The sequence below is a fragment of the Syngnathus floridae genome, chromosome 2 (genome assembly GCF_059516105.1).
Source record: "Syngnathus floridae isolate MCC-2025c chromosome 2, RoL_Sflo_1.0, whole genome shotgun sequence".
Classification (NCBI taxonomy): domain Eukaryota; kingdom Metazoa; phylum Chordata; class Actinopteri; order Syngnathiformes; family Syngnathidae; genus Syngnathus; species Syngnathus floridae.
Window position 1 is genome coordinate 13,710,916 of NC_142414.1, and position 16,837 is coordinate 13,727,752.

At 40.5% G+C, this 16,837-nt stretch overlaps 2 protein-coding genes and 1 long non-coding RNA gene across 4 annotated transcripts in view; 1 reads left to right on the forward strand and 2 right to left on the reverse strand.

The window, feature by feature from the left end:
- Positions 1-2,879, reverse strand: part of LOC148401943 (sodium- and chloride-dependent taurine transporter-like) — an 18,674-nt gene extending 15,795 nt beyond the window's left edge. Inside the window, exon 1 of one of the 2 annotated variants that reach the window (XM_088401169.1) lies at positions 2,710-2,879. The gene's annotated coding sequence lies outside the window, so the exon portion shown is untranslated. Of the gene's footprint in view, positions 1-2,219; positions 2,425-2,709 lie in introns of those variants that run through there. The other variant, XM_088401179.1, reaches the window with a different exon arrangement.
- LOC148401944 (uncharacterized) overlaps positions 1-13,755 on the forward strand; it is a 14,002-nt gene extending 247 nt beyond the window's left edge. The window contains exons 2-3 of the long non-coding RNA XR_015863544.1: positions 1,529-1,652; positions 11,977-13,755. This is a non-coding gene — a long non-coding RNA (uncharacterized LOC148401944). The remainder of the gene's footprint in view (positions 1-1,528; positions 1,653-11,976) is intronic.
- Positions 10,228-16,769, reverse strand: abtb1 (ankyrin repeat and BTB domain containing 1). Its single transcript, XM_088401193.1, has 12 exons — positions 16,534-16,769; positions 15,551-15,613; positions 15,422-15,477; positions 15,190-15,334; positions 14,801-14,960; positions 14,678-14,723; positions 14,023-14,139; positions 13,828-13,940; positions 13,585-13,683; positions 13,349-13,516; positions 12,956-13,156; positions 10,228-12,847 (listed from the first exon to the last, which is right to left on the reverse strand). The coding sequence occupies exons 1-12, from the start codon at positions 16,587-16,589 to the stop codon at positions 12,641-12,643; spliced, it is 1,431 nt and encodes a 476-aa protein (XP_088257319.1). The 5' UTR covers positions 16,590-16,769; the 3' UTR covers positions 10,228-12,640.
- Positions 16,770-16,837: the final 68 nt, after the last annotated feature.

A 16,837-nucleotide genomic window follows, 5' to 3' on the forward strand; every position in this document is an offset into this window, starting at 1 on the left:
CATCATCCATATTCTGTGCCGTTTGCTACTATGTAAATGGACCGCCCTCCGTTCAGATTAATTACGTTTTTAATGAGCTTTGGCTGCATGCGTGCACCCGAGGGAACATGAAGATGACACAGGTAGGACAATTGTGGTCATCAAAGATGTGGAGTAATAGTTGGTTCTTTATTTGCAAGATCTTGGGTTGTTTTAAAGTCAGACTCCAGATCAGAAGGTTTTATAGTGTCCGCAAGCAAGAATACGGAAGGGAAGAAAAGGGAGGGGAAAAACATATCCTCATAAGAATGTCTTGTTATCTACTGAATGTTTTGGAACAATGTGTCATGACGTTAATGAGCTCTGTCTTATGTGTAATGGAAAAGTTACCAAGCTGTGTGTGCCCCGTCTGTGCTGATGGAGCAAGTATGTTTGTATAAAATAAGAGTATTTAGACATTGCTGTTACTCCCTCTTCAGCTCTAATTTATGTGTGTGAAATGATCTGACTCAGCAAATCAATCGCTAATGTCAAATCCCGCAATAATATCTCATACCAACACATCGTGGAAACGTTTCGCCATTTAAAAAGTGACAGTGACTCGAAAATGATTTCTGTCTGACATTTTTTTTCAAACGTGCAAGCCTAAAAATTCCAGTAGAGTGTTTTAAGTCAAAGTCAAAGTCAGCTTTATTGTCAATTTCTCCACATGCCAAAGACACACAAAGAAACCGAAATTTCGTTCCCCGCTATCCCACGGTGACAAGACACGGCTCACAATAGACGATCAAGTAACAAGTAAACAACAGCGTGCTGAATAAATAATGAATAAATAACACAACAAATAAATAAAGAAGAGGAGCAAAAAAGGAGCAAGTGAGCGTACAGCAGACATTCCAGAAAATAGCGCAACAGTGCCGCACGCTACGCAGAAGGGGGTAGCGAATTCAGGGTCCTAACAGCCTGGAGAAAGAAGCTGTTGGCGAGTCTGGTGGTGCGGGAGCGCAGGCTCCTGTACCTCTTCCCAGAGGGCAGAAGGTCACACAAAGAGTGAGCTGGGTGACTCACATCACTCGCAATCGTGGTTGCCTTGCGGGCGAGATGGGAGGTGTAAATAAATGTCCTTCAGGGAGGGGAGCGAAGCACCAATAATCTTTTAGTTACTTAAGGCTTACTAAAAGCTTTTTAATCAATACATGCCTTTTATTTGAGTTTGTCAGTGGCCTGGCCACACCCTGCAAAATATGTTTTTGTCAGTGACGGACTACGGGACCTTCTGTCAGTCTCACGGAACATGTCAACTTGTGGTGTACACTACCAACACAATGTCCTTGAATTTTCCGTTCCACACTCACACGCATCACAAAGATAATCAAAAGCATGCTTTCGTCACTCTTTGACATTCAATGTTGCTCTGGTATGCAAAGCGCTTTGAATCCTTGTCCTCCATAATGCCACAACACGTGCTTTATCATCTGTGCTCTGTAAACACGTCCAGTATGAGCCAATAACATATCCTAAAAGGAAACACGGATGTAATTTCTTCCAGTCTGTTTAGACGCCACTCGGAGTGAGTCCACAATGGCCGGCGTGTGACCATCAATTATTAACTAATAGGGTCTTGGACAGGATTTGCACAGTTTAACAGGGGAACAAGAACCGGTGGATGACAAGTACTATCCCACTCTCACACACACAGACTCTCTCACACACGCTCGACTTCTCTAAGCTCTGCATGACAACATAATCCATCGCATTTTGTCCCATGTCATGCTCTATGGACTACATTTGTTATATAACATTTTAACAGTCACTATTATGCAGAGAGAGGATGAGCTTCACAGTCATGTATAATTCTTTAAAGAAAAAAAAAGACTAGAATAAGAATGGGAGTTAAAAGCCTACAATAGTGCTTTAAGCGCTTTGATGGAGATTTGCCATTATAAGGGTAAATGCCCAAAAATGATCAGACCACCTAGTTTGTCTTTGGGGGTTTTGGTTATTTTAATAACTATAGCTGGCTGTACGATTACAGGTGCACTAAAATTTGTCAAAGAAAACATGGAATGCCTTAAAACATTTGTTTTAGCTGAACAATTGAAAAAAGCCATGGAAGATGGCTAGCTCTTCAAATAACTATACGTATTATCATCACTCATCAAGGGTGGTGTCATATTTTTTAACTGCTCTATGCACACAAACACACTTATTTAAATACATGGTATGCATCAAATATTTACCTTGTGTGACTGTGCCAAATGATATGAATTTGAATTGCAAGTTGGATGAAGGAGTTAAAAATAAACACTCAAAGCTCACAATTTGGGATAACTCAGGTTATATCATGACAAGGTTTTGTAGTTAGCAAAAGAGTAACTGGGCATTTCAAATAATCATAGTCTAGGTAGGGTGCGAGGAATTAAGCCAGTCAGTCATTGATTTGGTTGACGAATTAATCTTTTATCCTTTAAAAAAAAAGTGAGGAGATGCTTGTCTAACATTGTGCTCTCATCTTCACGTGGAAATGAACGAGGATCAATGAGCAAAGCTTTCTTGTTTGAACAGCAACATGCAAATAAAACATGACGTCTTATCGTCAAAGACTGGCAACGTCAAGACTGTGCATAACATCAAAATCACAATTCATTCCTCGTCCCGTTAAATGTCATGATGTACTCGTCGTCATGCCATTTTGTGGCTTCACGTGTAAATACCCAAGAAAGGATTTACCTGTCCGCGGGGCGGCTTGCTCCTCGTCAAGTTTACCTCGTTCAATGTTGATTGAAACAATTAAAGCAATTTTCCCGCGTGACCATGACGCTCGTTGGAGCCGCTTGCCTTAATATCAGTTTGAGTGGAAAATCACCAGCTTCTCCATGCAACAACCTCTTAAAGCGACAGTCTCCGCGAGCGCACCTGACTCACCGAGTCCCCCCCAAAACCATCATCGCATATTTGCCCTTGATGGAAAATTTGTGTTGACGAGCAACGTGGAGCGCACACTTTGCTTATGTACGTGATCCCACATTTGATGCGAACTGATTAAAAACAATGACAGCAGTCAAAAGAAAATGGTTGCAAATGTTATTCATCATCATCATCACCATTATCATCATCATCCGTTGGAAATTTATAGTATATTTTACACAAAACCAGTATTCTATTTATATATCCATTTTAGTACTGATTTTGATGATTTAATAATTTACTTGTGGCGCATGTGAGTAAATAGCAAAAAAACTGTGTGGCTTCATTATATAATACAGTGATTCTCAAAATGTGGTGTGTGTACAACTAGTGGAACACAGGCTCCCATGCACAATATGATAATAATAACCTTGAGGGGTTAAAAGTTAATGTAAACGTTGAAAAATATTTACTGGCAGTATTCTGCCAGCATAGCCAATAGATACTATGGCTGGTAGACACATATCCCTGATGGAAGCGGCCAATGGCGCGCCTACCTACAGCACCAGGTATGTGGAGGTGTGTTTTGGTGGATGGTGTTTCGGTGGGGACTTTTTAATGGTCTCTCTATCCTAGCCACTGCTGGGTGCATACTTTCTCTGTGCATTTAATCTGAATAATGCCAACTGTCACCTTATTGATGCGTTTCTTTTGCTACGTACCCCCGCTCACCGAGTTTCCTGACCTCACTTCACCAAGTCCACCTTCTCGGCAGCTGTAGAGGTGACCAACGGTGATGGTGATTGGGGCCCCTGTGGCAACTTTCGTCACCTGAACTGGCATCTCATCCTGCACATGCAGGACTTCTCCACCCACCTGGCATGGCCAACATCTTTTTTTCCGAGGCAGACTTGGTGCAGACCTGGACATCCTCAGGATGTACCGAAGACAGCGGTCGGCACACCCTTTGGCTTTTTCGAGTTTCTGAGGGTGATTTTCAGCCTCAAGGGGGCAGCGCAGACATTTCAGCGCCTGTTCTTTTTGGACGACATCCTGATGGCCAGTATTCAATGGCCACCTGACACACCTCCGGATGTAGTTCGAGCAACTCAGCCAAGTGTCAATTTAGTTTCTCAGCAATTAACTTTCTTGGCCACTATGTCACGCCACAGGGAGCCACCCCCCTTCTGGCCAGGGCGGACACCGTTGCCAGTTTTCCACCCTCCACCACTGTAAAGTCCCTGCAGGAGTTCTTGGAGATGGTGAACTTTTACAACTAGTTCATTCCCAAGGGAGCTCACATCATGCTGCCCTTGTATCAGACCATGTAGGGGAAAGGGCCCAAGGAGGAAGTCTTTGCCAAGATTGCTTTTGTCAGCAGGCAACTCCGTGACAGCAAGAGGAAGTACAGCACCTTGACAGAACGCTCCTTGGACTTTTCCTCATCACCGACACTTCCATTTTCTCATGGAGGGTCAGTAGTTCACTGCCTTTGTGGCCAAGACCTCGGAGCCATGGTCTGGTTGTTGTAGCAATGTCAGCTTGCTGCCATATTAGAATTCACTACAGCCAGCCAGCACGTGGCTGGCAAGGACAATTACGCTGCTGACTGCCTCTCCTGGTCAGTAGTGGGGGCCGTTAACCTGGGGCTTGATTACACTACCGGGGCTGCCGACATTCTTGTGCTAGAGACTTTGTAGGACCCCTGCCTCCATACCACTATGGTTGATAGAACCACCACAAGTGGCCAGAAGTTGTTCCCCTGTCATGGACTACCTCAGGAGTGGTGGTGCGGGCATTCATCGCATCCTGGGTTAAACTTACGAACAGCCAAGTCATCATCTCCAATAGCAACCTCTACCACCCACTACAGCCTCCCTACAAGAGGGCCCTTGTGGGTGGTGGAGGGAGGGGCTAAAGGTTTTGTGGTGGACATTGGAGGTCAAGCAGAGCAGATCACAATAGACCGCCTCAAGTCTGCTCAGATGGACATTAATGTGCCACTGCAGTTGTAGTCTCTGGACCCAGCACTGCTAAGTGCAGCCGTTTTAGACACTTATGCCGTCCTCCACAGCGTTGAGCATTTTTCTTGACACTGTTTGTGATTACCTGTTCAATCATAGAATTTTTTTTTTATGGTGAATTCTGGGGTTGCGGACTGTGTGGTTGGCTGTATCTTTAAGGGAGTGGTGGGAGTATGACACTTGTTAAATAAAAAACATGATAGCATTCAAAGAGTTGAAGGGCAGTGGTTTGTTGCTTGCAATGTGCAGAGTTCCGTTTTGTCTTCTCATTTCATGATTTATCATGGCCTCACAAATGGATCATGGCAACATGCAATAAAAATAGCGTCCATTAAATAAAAAATGTACACTTAGCATTCTGAAATGTTTAAATCGTAACCTTTGCGCTAACATAATACATTAGACTGCATATCGAAATTATCTTTGTTTAAAGAACGCCAATTCTTGCTCATGTAAGCAAACAAAAGGATGTAAATGAGTGAACAAATCACAGGGCAGTGCACATTGCTCACTGTGTGTGCTAATCGCAGAGTCATCCATGTGAAATAGATGGTGACACTCGTGTATGTGTGTGTGTGTGTGTGTTGCAGTTACAGTAATCAGCCTTTGGAGTTTCTTTTAGGTACTACACACCCAAATGACATACCATATAGTCATAGGTTAAACTAAAAAAAATCTGGTCAAGAGGCCACATATTTTTAAATCAGTACTATCTTTGGATCAAGCACTTCCCAACCAGATGTATGACAAAACTGCAATTTTAAATATAGACAAACTATGTGCATAGGTGCAAAATACGTGCTCTTAAAATGTCATTCTGGGAAATATATTTGTCAATGCACGTATGAAAGGTCCACTATCCTATAAAACGCTCAATCGCTGGAGATAGAAAATGACTTGAGTGCTGTGACTGAATTCTTAAGTGCCTGGCAACATTTAGCAGCAGTTGTACTAGCAGCTAGCATAGCTAACATTAGTTTAAACAAAATTTGTGAGCATTTGATTTTACCTCTGGTGTCGGCACACCAGAACCGCCATTGAATCTTCCTGTTATACTATTAAAATTGAAAACTCTAGAAAAAAAAAGATTCTACACATTTTCTAATAGAACTACAGAAAAATCCCGTGTATGACACACCCGTGTAAAATATCGACCTTCAAAAGTAAATTTTTAACAGTCTCACCATTCAACATATTAAAGATCAATTTTATTACTGTTTAACCTTTCAGTGAAGATAAGTTAGATGATCTACAAATGTAACATGCAGAAATGATTTAGCAAATGTTTGTGACAACATTTGACATTTCCTGATGGATCGTGCATGACTTGCGCAATTCCAAAGTCACCTTGGAAGGCCCCATCTTTGATTAACTGCTGAAGCAAATAAAAGGAAAACAGCATTTCAAAGCATTCACTTCCTTCAGTGTGTCACAATGCCAGCAAGAAAGTCTTTGCAAATGCTTTCTGGTACCCAAAGGCAGGGAAACGGCAAAAAAATGCAAGTGTGGACTCTCACCATTTGGCGACAAAAACAAACCTTGAATATAAAGTAGATGGAGCCCCAAGGAGAGAGAGAGAGAGAAAAAAAACTCAAGTCAAGCCCCCAAGTGGAGTTGTATGCCGAGATTTCTTTCTTTCTTTCTTTCTTTCTTTCTTTCTTTCTTTCTTTCTTTCTTTCTTTCTTTCTTTCTTTCTTTCTTTCTTTCTTTCTTTCTTCACCACCTATCTCTGACAATAATTTGTGTTTAATGAAAGGCCCTCAGTACATTTATTCTTGGGCCCTTTTCCTCTTGAGAAGTTGTCCTGTCCTGTCCTGCCCTGTCCTGTCCTGTCCGGTGTTCAAGTTCTGTCTCGAGCCACAGCGGTCACGTGGTGGCAGTGTAATCCCTGCTCACGTGCACGCACTGATTGTTTGTGCCAGGTTCTCTGCTACTGACAACATTCACCTCAGGAAGCACTTTATCTCACTCAAAACACACAAACAACGATAGACAAAAATGAAGATGTGTGTTGGGAGATGTTTCCTGAAAGCAAAAAAATAAAAAAAATTCAAGCCGTTCTCTCAACTTCGAGATGTTCTTTGAGCCAACACACTGACGAGAAGATGTATTTTTGCTTCATCACACTATCTTGCCACAATTGAGTCTTACATAATTCTCCATCTTTACAAATGTTTTCAGTAATTATCTTCAAACATGTACCATCTGTTCAGGTCAGTTATTTTATCTTGAGTATCAAATAAAATAATTTAATTTGCAACAGAACAGGATGATTAAATGGCGGTTCTGGTGTGTGGGACTAACATCAAATCCTTGCAAATCGTGTTTAAAGATCAATTTTATTACTCATTAAGCATGTGGAGACGAATATGTGAGATGATCTACTTGTGGAATCATTTCTATGAGCCAGGTGGAAATGATTCCGTAGAAAAGTTTGCCGTAACATTTTTAATATGTAAATCATTTGTTTTTCGACAAACGTTTACAAACAGTCAACATTGACCCAGAACGTACTACGTGTGCATGGATAATGACCATGTTCAGGAAGATTTAACCAACCGTTAGGGTAATGTTGTGTGCGTGTGTAATGCGGAGAGCCTGGCGTCAAAGCTAACTAATATGGCCACTGCTCGCTTGCTTGTCTGTGTTCGTCCTGGCAGCTAATACGTCTGTAAGACTTAATCCCATATTACTGTGGCTATGTTCAGTGTAAGCATCGGCCTGTCACACACTTCCAGGAGCTGCTTCCATGTAGACTAGGAAGATAAACGGAATTCCTGCTTGATAAGCTTGGATTTGACACCAGAACTGTTGTTGTTGATGAGTAAAAAAAAAAAAAAAAAATGCCCCATGGACTTTAGTATAGAAAAGACATTCAGCTGCGTCCATTTTAGAAGGTAAAGGAATGAAACATTTGAAGTGACGCACTTTGCTCTTAGGAATGCCATTGGCTTTGTTTATAAAAATGTTAAGGGCATTGTGAGTGTGGGCATTACTTTGAACGGCAACACTGCCCAGCTCTTGTCATCACAAGACAATCCTATAAAGAGATCGTCTTGGCGGCAACCTTTTTCCAGTGCGGTGCATGTGTGGTCTATACTGTGTCACTTCTTACGTAACCGCTGACCTGGACAACACAACCCTGGCCCCGGTCCTAAATCTCTTGAATGAAACGTAAATACAGGACTTCCTGTGTTTCTTGTTGGCTGCATTCACAAAATAAAACATCCATACATTTCATGGGAGTACATTCCTTAAAGTGTTATTTTTCCTAATAAGGACATGTCATTGCGGAACGTAAAAAATGGAGTGGAAGGTAGCTTTTCAGGTCAGTGTCTGGCTAAGTACCGGTTTACCACTCTCTCGCGAGTACTAATCCCCTGACGTACTAGGATTTTAGAAGGGACACAAGCAGTGTTTACTTTGTGTACATCCTTTAGTCTGTACCCTGGAGAATATACCGTCTATTTACAGTATACAAGTCTTTAATGTGATGGGCTCACATCATAACCCAACACGCTCTCCAGCAAGGCAGATGTTAGCCTAGGTTTGATATCAAATCCCACTCAAAATGAATCCAACTATTTATAATGTATGAGCTAAATAAGCAACAAAAATCAATATAAATCAATCAATCAAATCAAGATGCAGCAAAAGTACACACAGTGTGTTCAGTAGAAATAAGTACAAAAATAGTACTTCTATTACTCGTTTACTTACAGGGTGTGAAAATTGATGATTTGAATGTCTTCAAATGAAAAATAATCAAAAAGACCTGATAAACTTGAAATGGTTGACCTTCTGTGTCTGATTGGTTGTTCTTCCTCTGGCGCAGTGGTTTCTTAAAAATAATATTAGAGGTGCAACATGCAGAGACGATTTGACAAATATGACAAATACAAAATAAAGGTTAAATAAATACAATAAAATGGTCCCACTTGCCATCTTATGACTTTTCTCATGCATTCCTATTTGCAAATTGATGTACACATTCATTATGATGTGGGTAAGAACCCTCTTGAATGTTTGAAAGAATAAAAAAAGAGAGATTTTTGAAGTACAGCACCTCAGTGGTGGCAATTGTGCCCCTGAAGGAACATGACTCCACCACAGCCAATCAAATAGAACAAAATAGAGACAGTTGAGCTGCATTACTACATTGCAGAAATGAGCGCAACGCCGAGCTGCTCCACATGAATTTGTGACTGTGCACATTCATATATGCGAAGAGACAGATGCCACTGTGAAGCCTCTGTGAGTCACGCAGAGGCATGAGTCAAGTGCCAAGAGATTTTATCCCCTTCTGCCCTCTTCAAATGAGTTTTTTTCTAGAAACACATGGAACTTGTCATTGCTAAATATTATTCAGGACAGTGGTGGACATGCAGTAGAATTTCATGTCTTAGCAATGGAGAGAAAGAAATATAGGAGTTTTTATGTACAATAGTTCATTTAAAGTGAAAAACTTGACTTGTACTGTATTTATAGTTCTCATGCATTATTGTGTCAGTTTGATTAAACTAGAAATGTCATGCCAGTACTATTACGTACATTCACGGACATGACGCTCAATAAAGGACATATGTAATTAGTCATTCGATAAGACGGGTGCAAAGGGACAGTGTGGTAATAGGGCGGCGTGTATACAGTGTCATAATACAGTAAATGAAAAGACCAGTCCGAGATGTTCGATCCAACTGTATGAAGACAGTGAGGTGAGCAAAGTGTACAATTACATAACTATGTGTGGAAGAGTCAAAGTACAAGACCATGCTTCATAGTAACAAATGAAACGGACAATGTTTTCCGACCTATGATTAAAAACAACAGTGTTGAGTAGCAACAATATAAAATGAAACGCTTGAAAATTGTTGGGAAATAACTAATTGTGTTGTTTATTCTAATACCATGAACCTTGTTAGCATTCACTGTCAGGGCTGGAGGGCAAACATTTTGTTCACAGATATTTTCAGTGGCAACTGTTAGAACAGCTATAAGTTTACAAAACACAAGATTCCGTCCAAGCTTATACCACCCTGATAACTAATCTGAAAAGTAAGATGCTATGTTATACAAAAGAAAATCTCAGAATTTTTTGAACGTATCATTCTATACGTTCTATAAGAGCTCGATAAAGGATATTTGTGCAACAATGGTATTGTTGTTACCAAGAGAACTTTTGAGCACTCATCTTCAATGAAAAGCTGAGAAATAGCGCCATCTCTTGGTACAGAGGTGAACTACTAGTCACTAAACTAAATGCGTTAGGCTTCAGTCACAACACACAAGATTTGTCAACATGCGGTTGTAATAGATGTTTCTTTTTTTTTTTTGCCTAAACCAAAAACACATTTGGCTGTTTTTAAACAAAAATAAAGGTGGATTCAATATTAAGGTTCCACTTTTTTCTCTCTTGCACAACCTGCCAAATACATTTCACAACATACAACGTAAAAGGAGATATATTAAATCATATTCACTATGGAATTAGGTTCTTAAAATATTAAAATATTTGAAATATAAAAAGTGGCAATGAAAGCAACTTGTAGTCTTGTTGCTTGGAGGCTGAATTAAAGTGGTCAGTCACACATGCAAAAATAGTCCCATGGATATAAAAAGTCTACACCCATCTGGTCAAAGGTTTTGGTGAGATGAAAGATGAGACCAAGACAAATCATTTCAAAACCTCCATACAGATAAATTGGGGGAAAACAAGAGCAATATTTTAAAGCAAAAAGTAAACAAAAAAAAAGTAAACAAACATGATGATGGGGCGCACTCGTGTGGATACCCTTTTGTAACTGTTCGGCTCCAAAACATATATACTATGGAAAATTGTAAAGAAAATATGGCAAAGATTACCAAGAACTGGATGTCCCTCCAAAATTGATATAAAATGAAAACTGGAAAGCTGTAAAGAGAATGACAGCAACATTACAGAAGCCGCAAATTTTTGGGTGAAAACCCTGGATGCTTAATCAATGTGACAACAATCTCCTAATTATTTTCCCTATGCCTGGACTTTGCATTAATTTTAAACCCAACCACACTTCAAGTATTAAAGGGTGCACACTTGCGCTAATTTTTATCCCACTCACCAAAAGATGTATTGTTGGATTTTGTCCACAATTTAGGGAGCGCGCTATCTGCGCCTCACGGCAAAAGCCATTGCCACTCACCTGTTATCCAATTTACTCACTACGTGCTCGTTTGATTTCTTCAGATTTAGGAAAATGCTAAGACACTGAAGCAAAATTTAGACTTACGCAGGTTGGTTGAGTTCAATCACAATTCTTGTTAAGAAAGCTCTGTTTTCAGGAAAGTACAATACAGCGCTGGGCCCTTCAAGAGCAGAAAGTCTCCATTCAGAAAGGCAACGTTCAAGGTTCTTATATTCAGTTGCACATGCCAGTGTGGGCCGAGTTTGATGGGTGATGAGTCTTTGGGGTGGGGCAAGTTTGCAGGAGAGTCTGATTCCATGGGAGTGGGTGTTGGTTCGGTGAGAGCTGGTTCCGTGGGGTTTGGTGCTGATTATGGGCGATTCGATGTGTGGGGGCTGTTGTTTTCCTTTCCGTCTTTCAGCCTTGACAATCATCTTTGGCTTGGCTGTCTCCCTCTGGCACCTGCTGGTTTTATCTCCAAGTGACCTTCCTGTAAACATTCTCCTCCATTCTTGCACATACACTGTCGCACTTCATCCATTCATCATTCTTTCAATTTTGTCATTTTGAACAGAATTAGGTGAGCTTTTGGTTGTGACATCATCAATTTATTAATGTTCCCTGACTATGCAAAGTTTATACTCACCACTTACCAGGTTTTTGTTTGTTTGTTCTTTTGATACGCCATGTATTTGCTTACGTCATCATATTCTTAGTTTAATCATGCTTTCAACCATATCTTTTCTTTGTTAGGAAAACTGGCAGCATCATGGTTTGGGCCTGCTTTTCTTCAGCAGGGACAGCTTACCATGTTTTTGTTTGTTTGTTCTTTTGATACTCCATGTAGTTGCTTATGTCATATTCTTAGTTTAATCATGCTTTCAACCATATCTTTTCTTTGTTAGGCAAACTGGCAGCATCATGGTTTGTCAGGCACTTCCCAACGATCAACTTCACCAAGATGATCCGCTCATTTACCCTGCTAATGCTTAGCACTTGATCTATCCACTTTTCAGCGATAAGTACTCCAACACCACCAGTTTAGAAAATCATCAGGCATGCATTAAACAGTCCCTTAAGGGTCATTAAGCTATTCAGGCAATATATCAAAAACATTTGTTATTTCAAAGTGCTCAGAAATATATATCAGATCAAAAACCTTTCTCATTACCACTTATCAAAAATGTCTAGTTATGTCTTCTTTTTTGATTTGGTGTGTAGGTATAATTATATGCTTAAATTGTTTATTTTACTGATTTAATATGTGAATATACTTGTCTGCTTATGTACTTTATTCAATGAGGTTTGAGCATATCTGTTTTTGTAGCTAGGCAGGACTTTTTGTATTTCGACCCCATTCCTTCACTATCTTACGTTGTACAAGTTAAAGCACATATGTATGTAGACTTTTTAGATCCTCTGGCAATATGTATGTATAATAATAAATGTAATATTCTCACTAATGTTTACAACTAAAAATAGGTTATGTACAATATTGTAACAACAGATAAATGAAGCCTACAGAAACAAAGGTTGTATCTCAGGCAAATTGCACCTTTCAAGAAGTCTTCAGCAGTCAATATCAATGCTTAATAGCAGCTCCTCCAAGACCTCCAGCTTCTGATTGGCTTCCTCTATGGCACTGTACGTCTGCACGTTACTGACGATGTAGGAACGGATTTCGTCTATCAGGGGGACGGAGTCGGTCTCCTGTCGCTCCTCCAGCAAAGCTGCATCCTCTTTGACCATCTCAGCAAACTCCTCCTTCTCCACCAGCTGTGGCAGACAAAAAACAACAACAATATAATTGTGGGGATTTTAGACGTGCTGATATATCTAATGCGTATTTTGGCATTCTTGTACAAAATCTGCAAAAACACCCACCAGCTCAATTATTTTGGCCATGAACTCTATGCATTGATCTTCCAACCGAGTGAGCCGGAACAGCTTGGCCGTCTTCCACATGCACAGAACGTTGTCCTCACAAAGGTTCTTGGCGAGGGTCTTGCTGCACAGACGTTTCAACCCCGGCAGCAGGTACATGTCGGCCACGCACAGGATGTCAAACACGTTCTCTCGTGTCACCTGGACATCAGGAAGAACCAGTTGGTGGTCATACCAGCTTGATGGACATTCAAGAAGCGTCGCGGGTTGTCCACAAGAATTTACAACATCTACAAGAACAAATTCATTCCAAGTAACAGTCAAAAGTATATGTCTGATAGCTTTGAGTTCACGCTCGCCAATAATAATATAAAAATAATACAAATGTCAAACCTGTGTGTCATCGCTGTATATGTAATACATGATATGGATGAAAATCTGATGAGAGATGTTGTGCAGAGTTATGGCCGGAGTGCTAGGTTGGGACTGGAGCTGCTCTCCCTCACAGAAGTGGTCCTCCAGCAAGGCTTTAAAATAATCACTCCGCCCACAGAAAAATGCCTGGAGAAATAGACACAAGCAATAAAACTCTCAGTTGGAGTCAAAGCCGGTCTGCAACAAAAACAAACCTTATGACACAAAAAATCGTAGCCATCGACTCTGAAGCAGACATCAGGATAGGTGGGCAGGTGGTCGACATTGTTGAAGGGAAGTGCACCGTATCCGACCTGAGGTGAAAGCAATGCCCAAATATGACTTTTTAACTTGCTTCTGAGTGATTAGCCTCAACATATGCTAATAAGGAAATAATCCGTTCTATATTTCTGTGCCTGGGCAGGATGGAAGCGTTAAACCTCAAACTCAATTCTTACTCTGAGCTGAGGCGGCAGAGCACAGTCAGCCAACTGGGCCATGTCCTCCTGGAGTTGGCAGATATGAGGCTCCAGACTGAGGACCTTCACACAGATGCCTGGCTTGTTGGATACTTGAGAGCCAAAAAGAAATAAAAGGAGATTCAAGCTGTGAAAAACAGATGAGTGCAGTCTAAGCATGACATGGCATTTTACCAAAGTCGTACACCTGTCGGCATTTAATCTGCAGCTCCTCAATCAAATCTGTCATTTTGCACTGCTTAGCAAGCCGTCTGCAGTCGTCCACGAGGCTTACGTCAATATCCATACGTCCTTTAACATCAAAGCACAAATTAAGGATGGGCATGATAATCCATCTGTGATTAGATGGATCATGTGGAATTGATTATTGATTTATTACGTTTTGAAGCAAATGGGGAAAACGTAAAACATGATATCCGAGACATGGCAATTCCTCTGGGTGATGTTATTGGTCTCAATGACTATCCCCAATCCCATTAAAATAATATTGAAAAGTTAACAATTCATTCATTCAATGATTTTTCCAATAGCCAGTTTTATAAATTATTTACTCAAGTTTACCACAAATATAAACTGTGGATTGTCACATTACAGGATCATAATATTTACATTATTCAGACACACTAGCAATAAAAACAGTTACGTCATTTTTGGACAAACCCTCTTTGAATTACAAAAATATTTACCCAATTAGTAAGACTGAAAAAAAAAGCAAACGAGACAGTTTTGGGATAGTTTTTCTCCATTACTCTCTTATCCAGTAAACATGGTTCACTATGAGGCAGTCAAACGTTCCCCTGGAGAATTAGTAGCTGCAAAATATCCTCACCCGTATATAAATATTGCAGAATGGCTCCAAAAGCTGCAGGGTTGATCTGAAAACAGGTACAAAGTTGAATTCTCATACCAGAAGCAGGCAAAATGTGCCAATGACACCATGGAATGGACCTACCAGAGGATGCTTGAGATGGATCAAGGTTTTGTCTTTCCATTTGGTCGCAAACATTTCGCTGAAGTACTCCGAGAGTGCACCGAGCACGCATCGGTGAGCCGTGAACATTTGCCCGTGAACGAGGAACGTGATATCACTGTGGAGTCCCTGTTCCAGCAACCTGAGGAGTGAGCAAATCTTAGGATAACATAACAACTTTTCTTTATTAGATGACATTAACTGATATGATTAGCACCACAATTCTCTTTTTTTTTTTTTTAATAAAAACTAATACTAACTTCTCTAAAATCTAATTTAATCTAACTATGGATGGGTGGATGGATTAATTCAAAAAATAAAAATCCAAATTAAAAAAAAAAAACTATAATGAAATATAGTTACAAGCTTACAAGTGTAGGAAGTAGTTAAAATCATCCCGTTTCATGGCACGGACACTGACACACTTGTACTCTTTGAGCAGGCGTCGGATTGAGTCGTTCAGTGAGCCGTACAGGCACCGCTCGCCATCAAATGTGTTGGCCTCACACTTGGCACCTACATGGCAACAAAGAAAAGGAAAAAGACGCATCTTTCTGGAATGCTGTGTCACACGAGGAACATGACAGGACAGCACTTGCTTACCACTTGCCAGCAGGTACTGGACAAGCTCCTCGTGGCCACAGAGGCAAGCATAATATCTAGCAGACAAGAGAGGTCATCTTAGAAATGGGAAATGATACTTTTCTGTTAACCACAAAGAATGATACTTACAAGGGGCTGCTATCCCATTGGTCTCTTATATTGAGGTCCACGTCTCGCTGTTCAACGAGGTATCTATAAGACACAAAATCAGTGGCTTATAATTCTAGTATAATGGAGTCAGAATATACTGCTGTCAAAAACATCAAAAGACCACAACAAAATGAGAATTAGAATACAATTAACATTTTGATTTATTCTATAAACCAGAGGTCCCCAACCACCGGCCCATGGACCGGTACTGGTCCATGTGTCACTTGATACTGGGCCGCCAAGCCGTACAGATTTTTTTTTTTTTTTTTTTTAATCGACGATCAATTAACTCAGGTCAAGACGCCCCAGTCGAGCCGGTAAAGCTAGCAAAAATGAGTAAGAATTTATACTATAATTGATACCTGTAAATTTCAAACTTGGAAAGCACTTCACTGATGCACGACCACCAATAGATGGCAGCAATGCACCATTTTTATTTTTTATATGAGAAGCATCCAGTTTGGGAGATCTGACTGACTGCATTTTGTTAAACCTAACTTTGTTCTATTGCTGATAATATAACAACAGAAAAAGGTTGAATGAAACTTTTTCGGTGAAAGGAGAAAATATATTCTTTCTTTTGGTAGATTCAGTGTATACAAAGAACAGAATATCCTGTGAGTCTTGAAAAAAATGCCTTAAAATAATCATTGGTGGTGCTATCATCATTTAGTTTGAATTGTGTATGTGTTTTACCCGATTTGTATCATAGTGTTGCAGAATGCCCCACATGCTGCAGTATTATGACGCCAAAACACTCATGATCACTACTAATGCTGCATGAGCAAAGTGAGCCGAACTGAGCTTCAGTTAATATCAAGCTCATTTTGGATAACGACAGAAACTATCGTTTAGTTCAGCAATAGCTGTAGCTCAAAGCTCCCACGGAATTCATTTTACGGTAAGAATCGGAAGAAACCGTTCTATTGGACTAAATACGCTTGTACGCATGTAATGGTTACCTGACTCTACAAATGTCGCCCTTTCTGCAACTACTAAATAAATCGTTGACGTCCATGATCGTCTCGGTGTTTTCGGTCCTCTGAAATGCATTGAGTCGGCCTGTCAACTGGACAGGTAAGCGATCGGTGGGGAAAGGCTGAGAGTTTGTTCGCTCGGAAATTGAGGTACTGTCAAGATCGACGCTCAGTTGTTTACAAGTGCTCGCTTGCTCAGTAATGTTTTGCTGGACGGAAGGAGTTCCGGAGTCACGTGACGTAGTGGCGTTGCCTTCAAGGCATCAAGAAAGCCGGATAAAAGAAAAAC

Bases quoted from the DNA above. Each gene is read 5' to 3' on its own strand.
- abtb1 (XM_088401193.1), bottom strand. From the start codon at position 16,589: ATGGACGTCAACGATTTATTTAGTAGTTGCAGAAAGGGCGACATTTGT. The intron at 15,614-16,533 runs GTAACCATTACA...TGTGTCTTATAG, and splicing joins GGCGACATTTGTAGAGTCAG to ATACCTCGTTGAACAGCGAG. The intron at 15,478-15,550 runs GTAAGTATCATT...CTTGTCTGCTAG, and splicing joins CAATGGGATAGCAGCCCCTT to ATATTATGCTTGCCTCTGTG.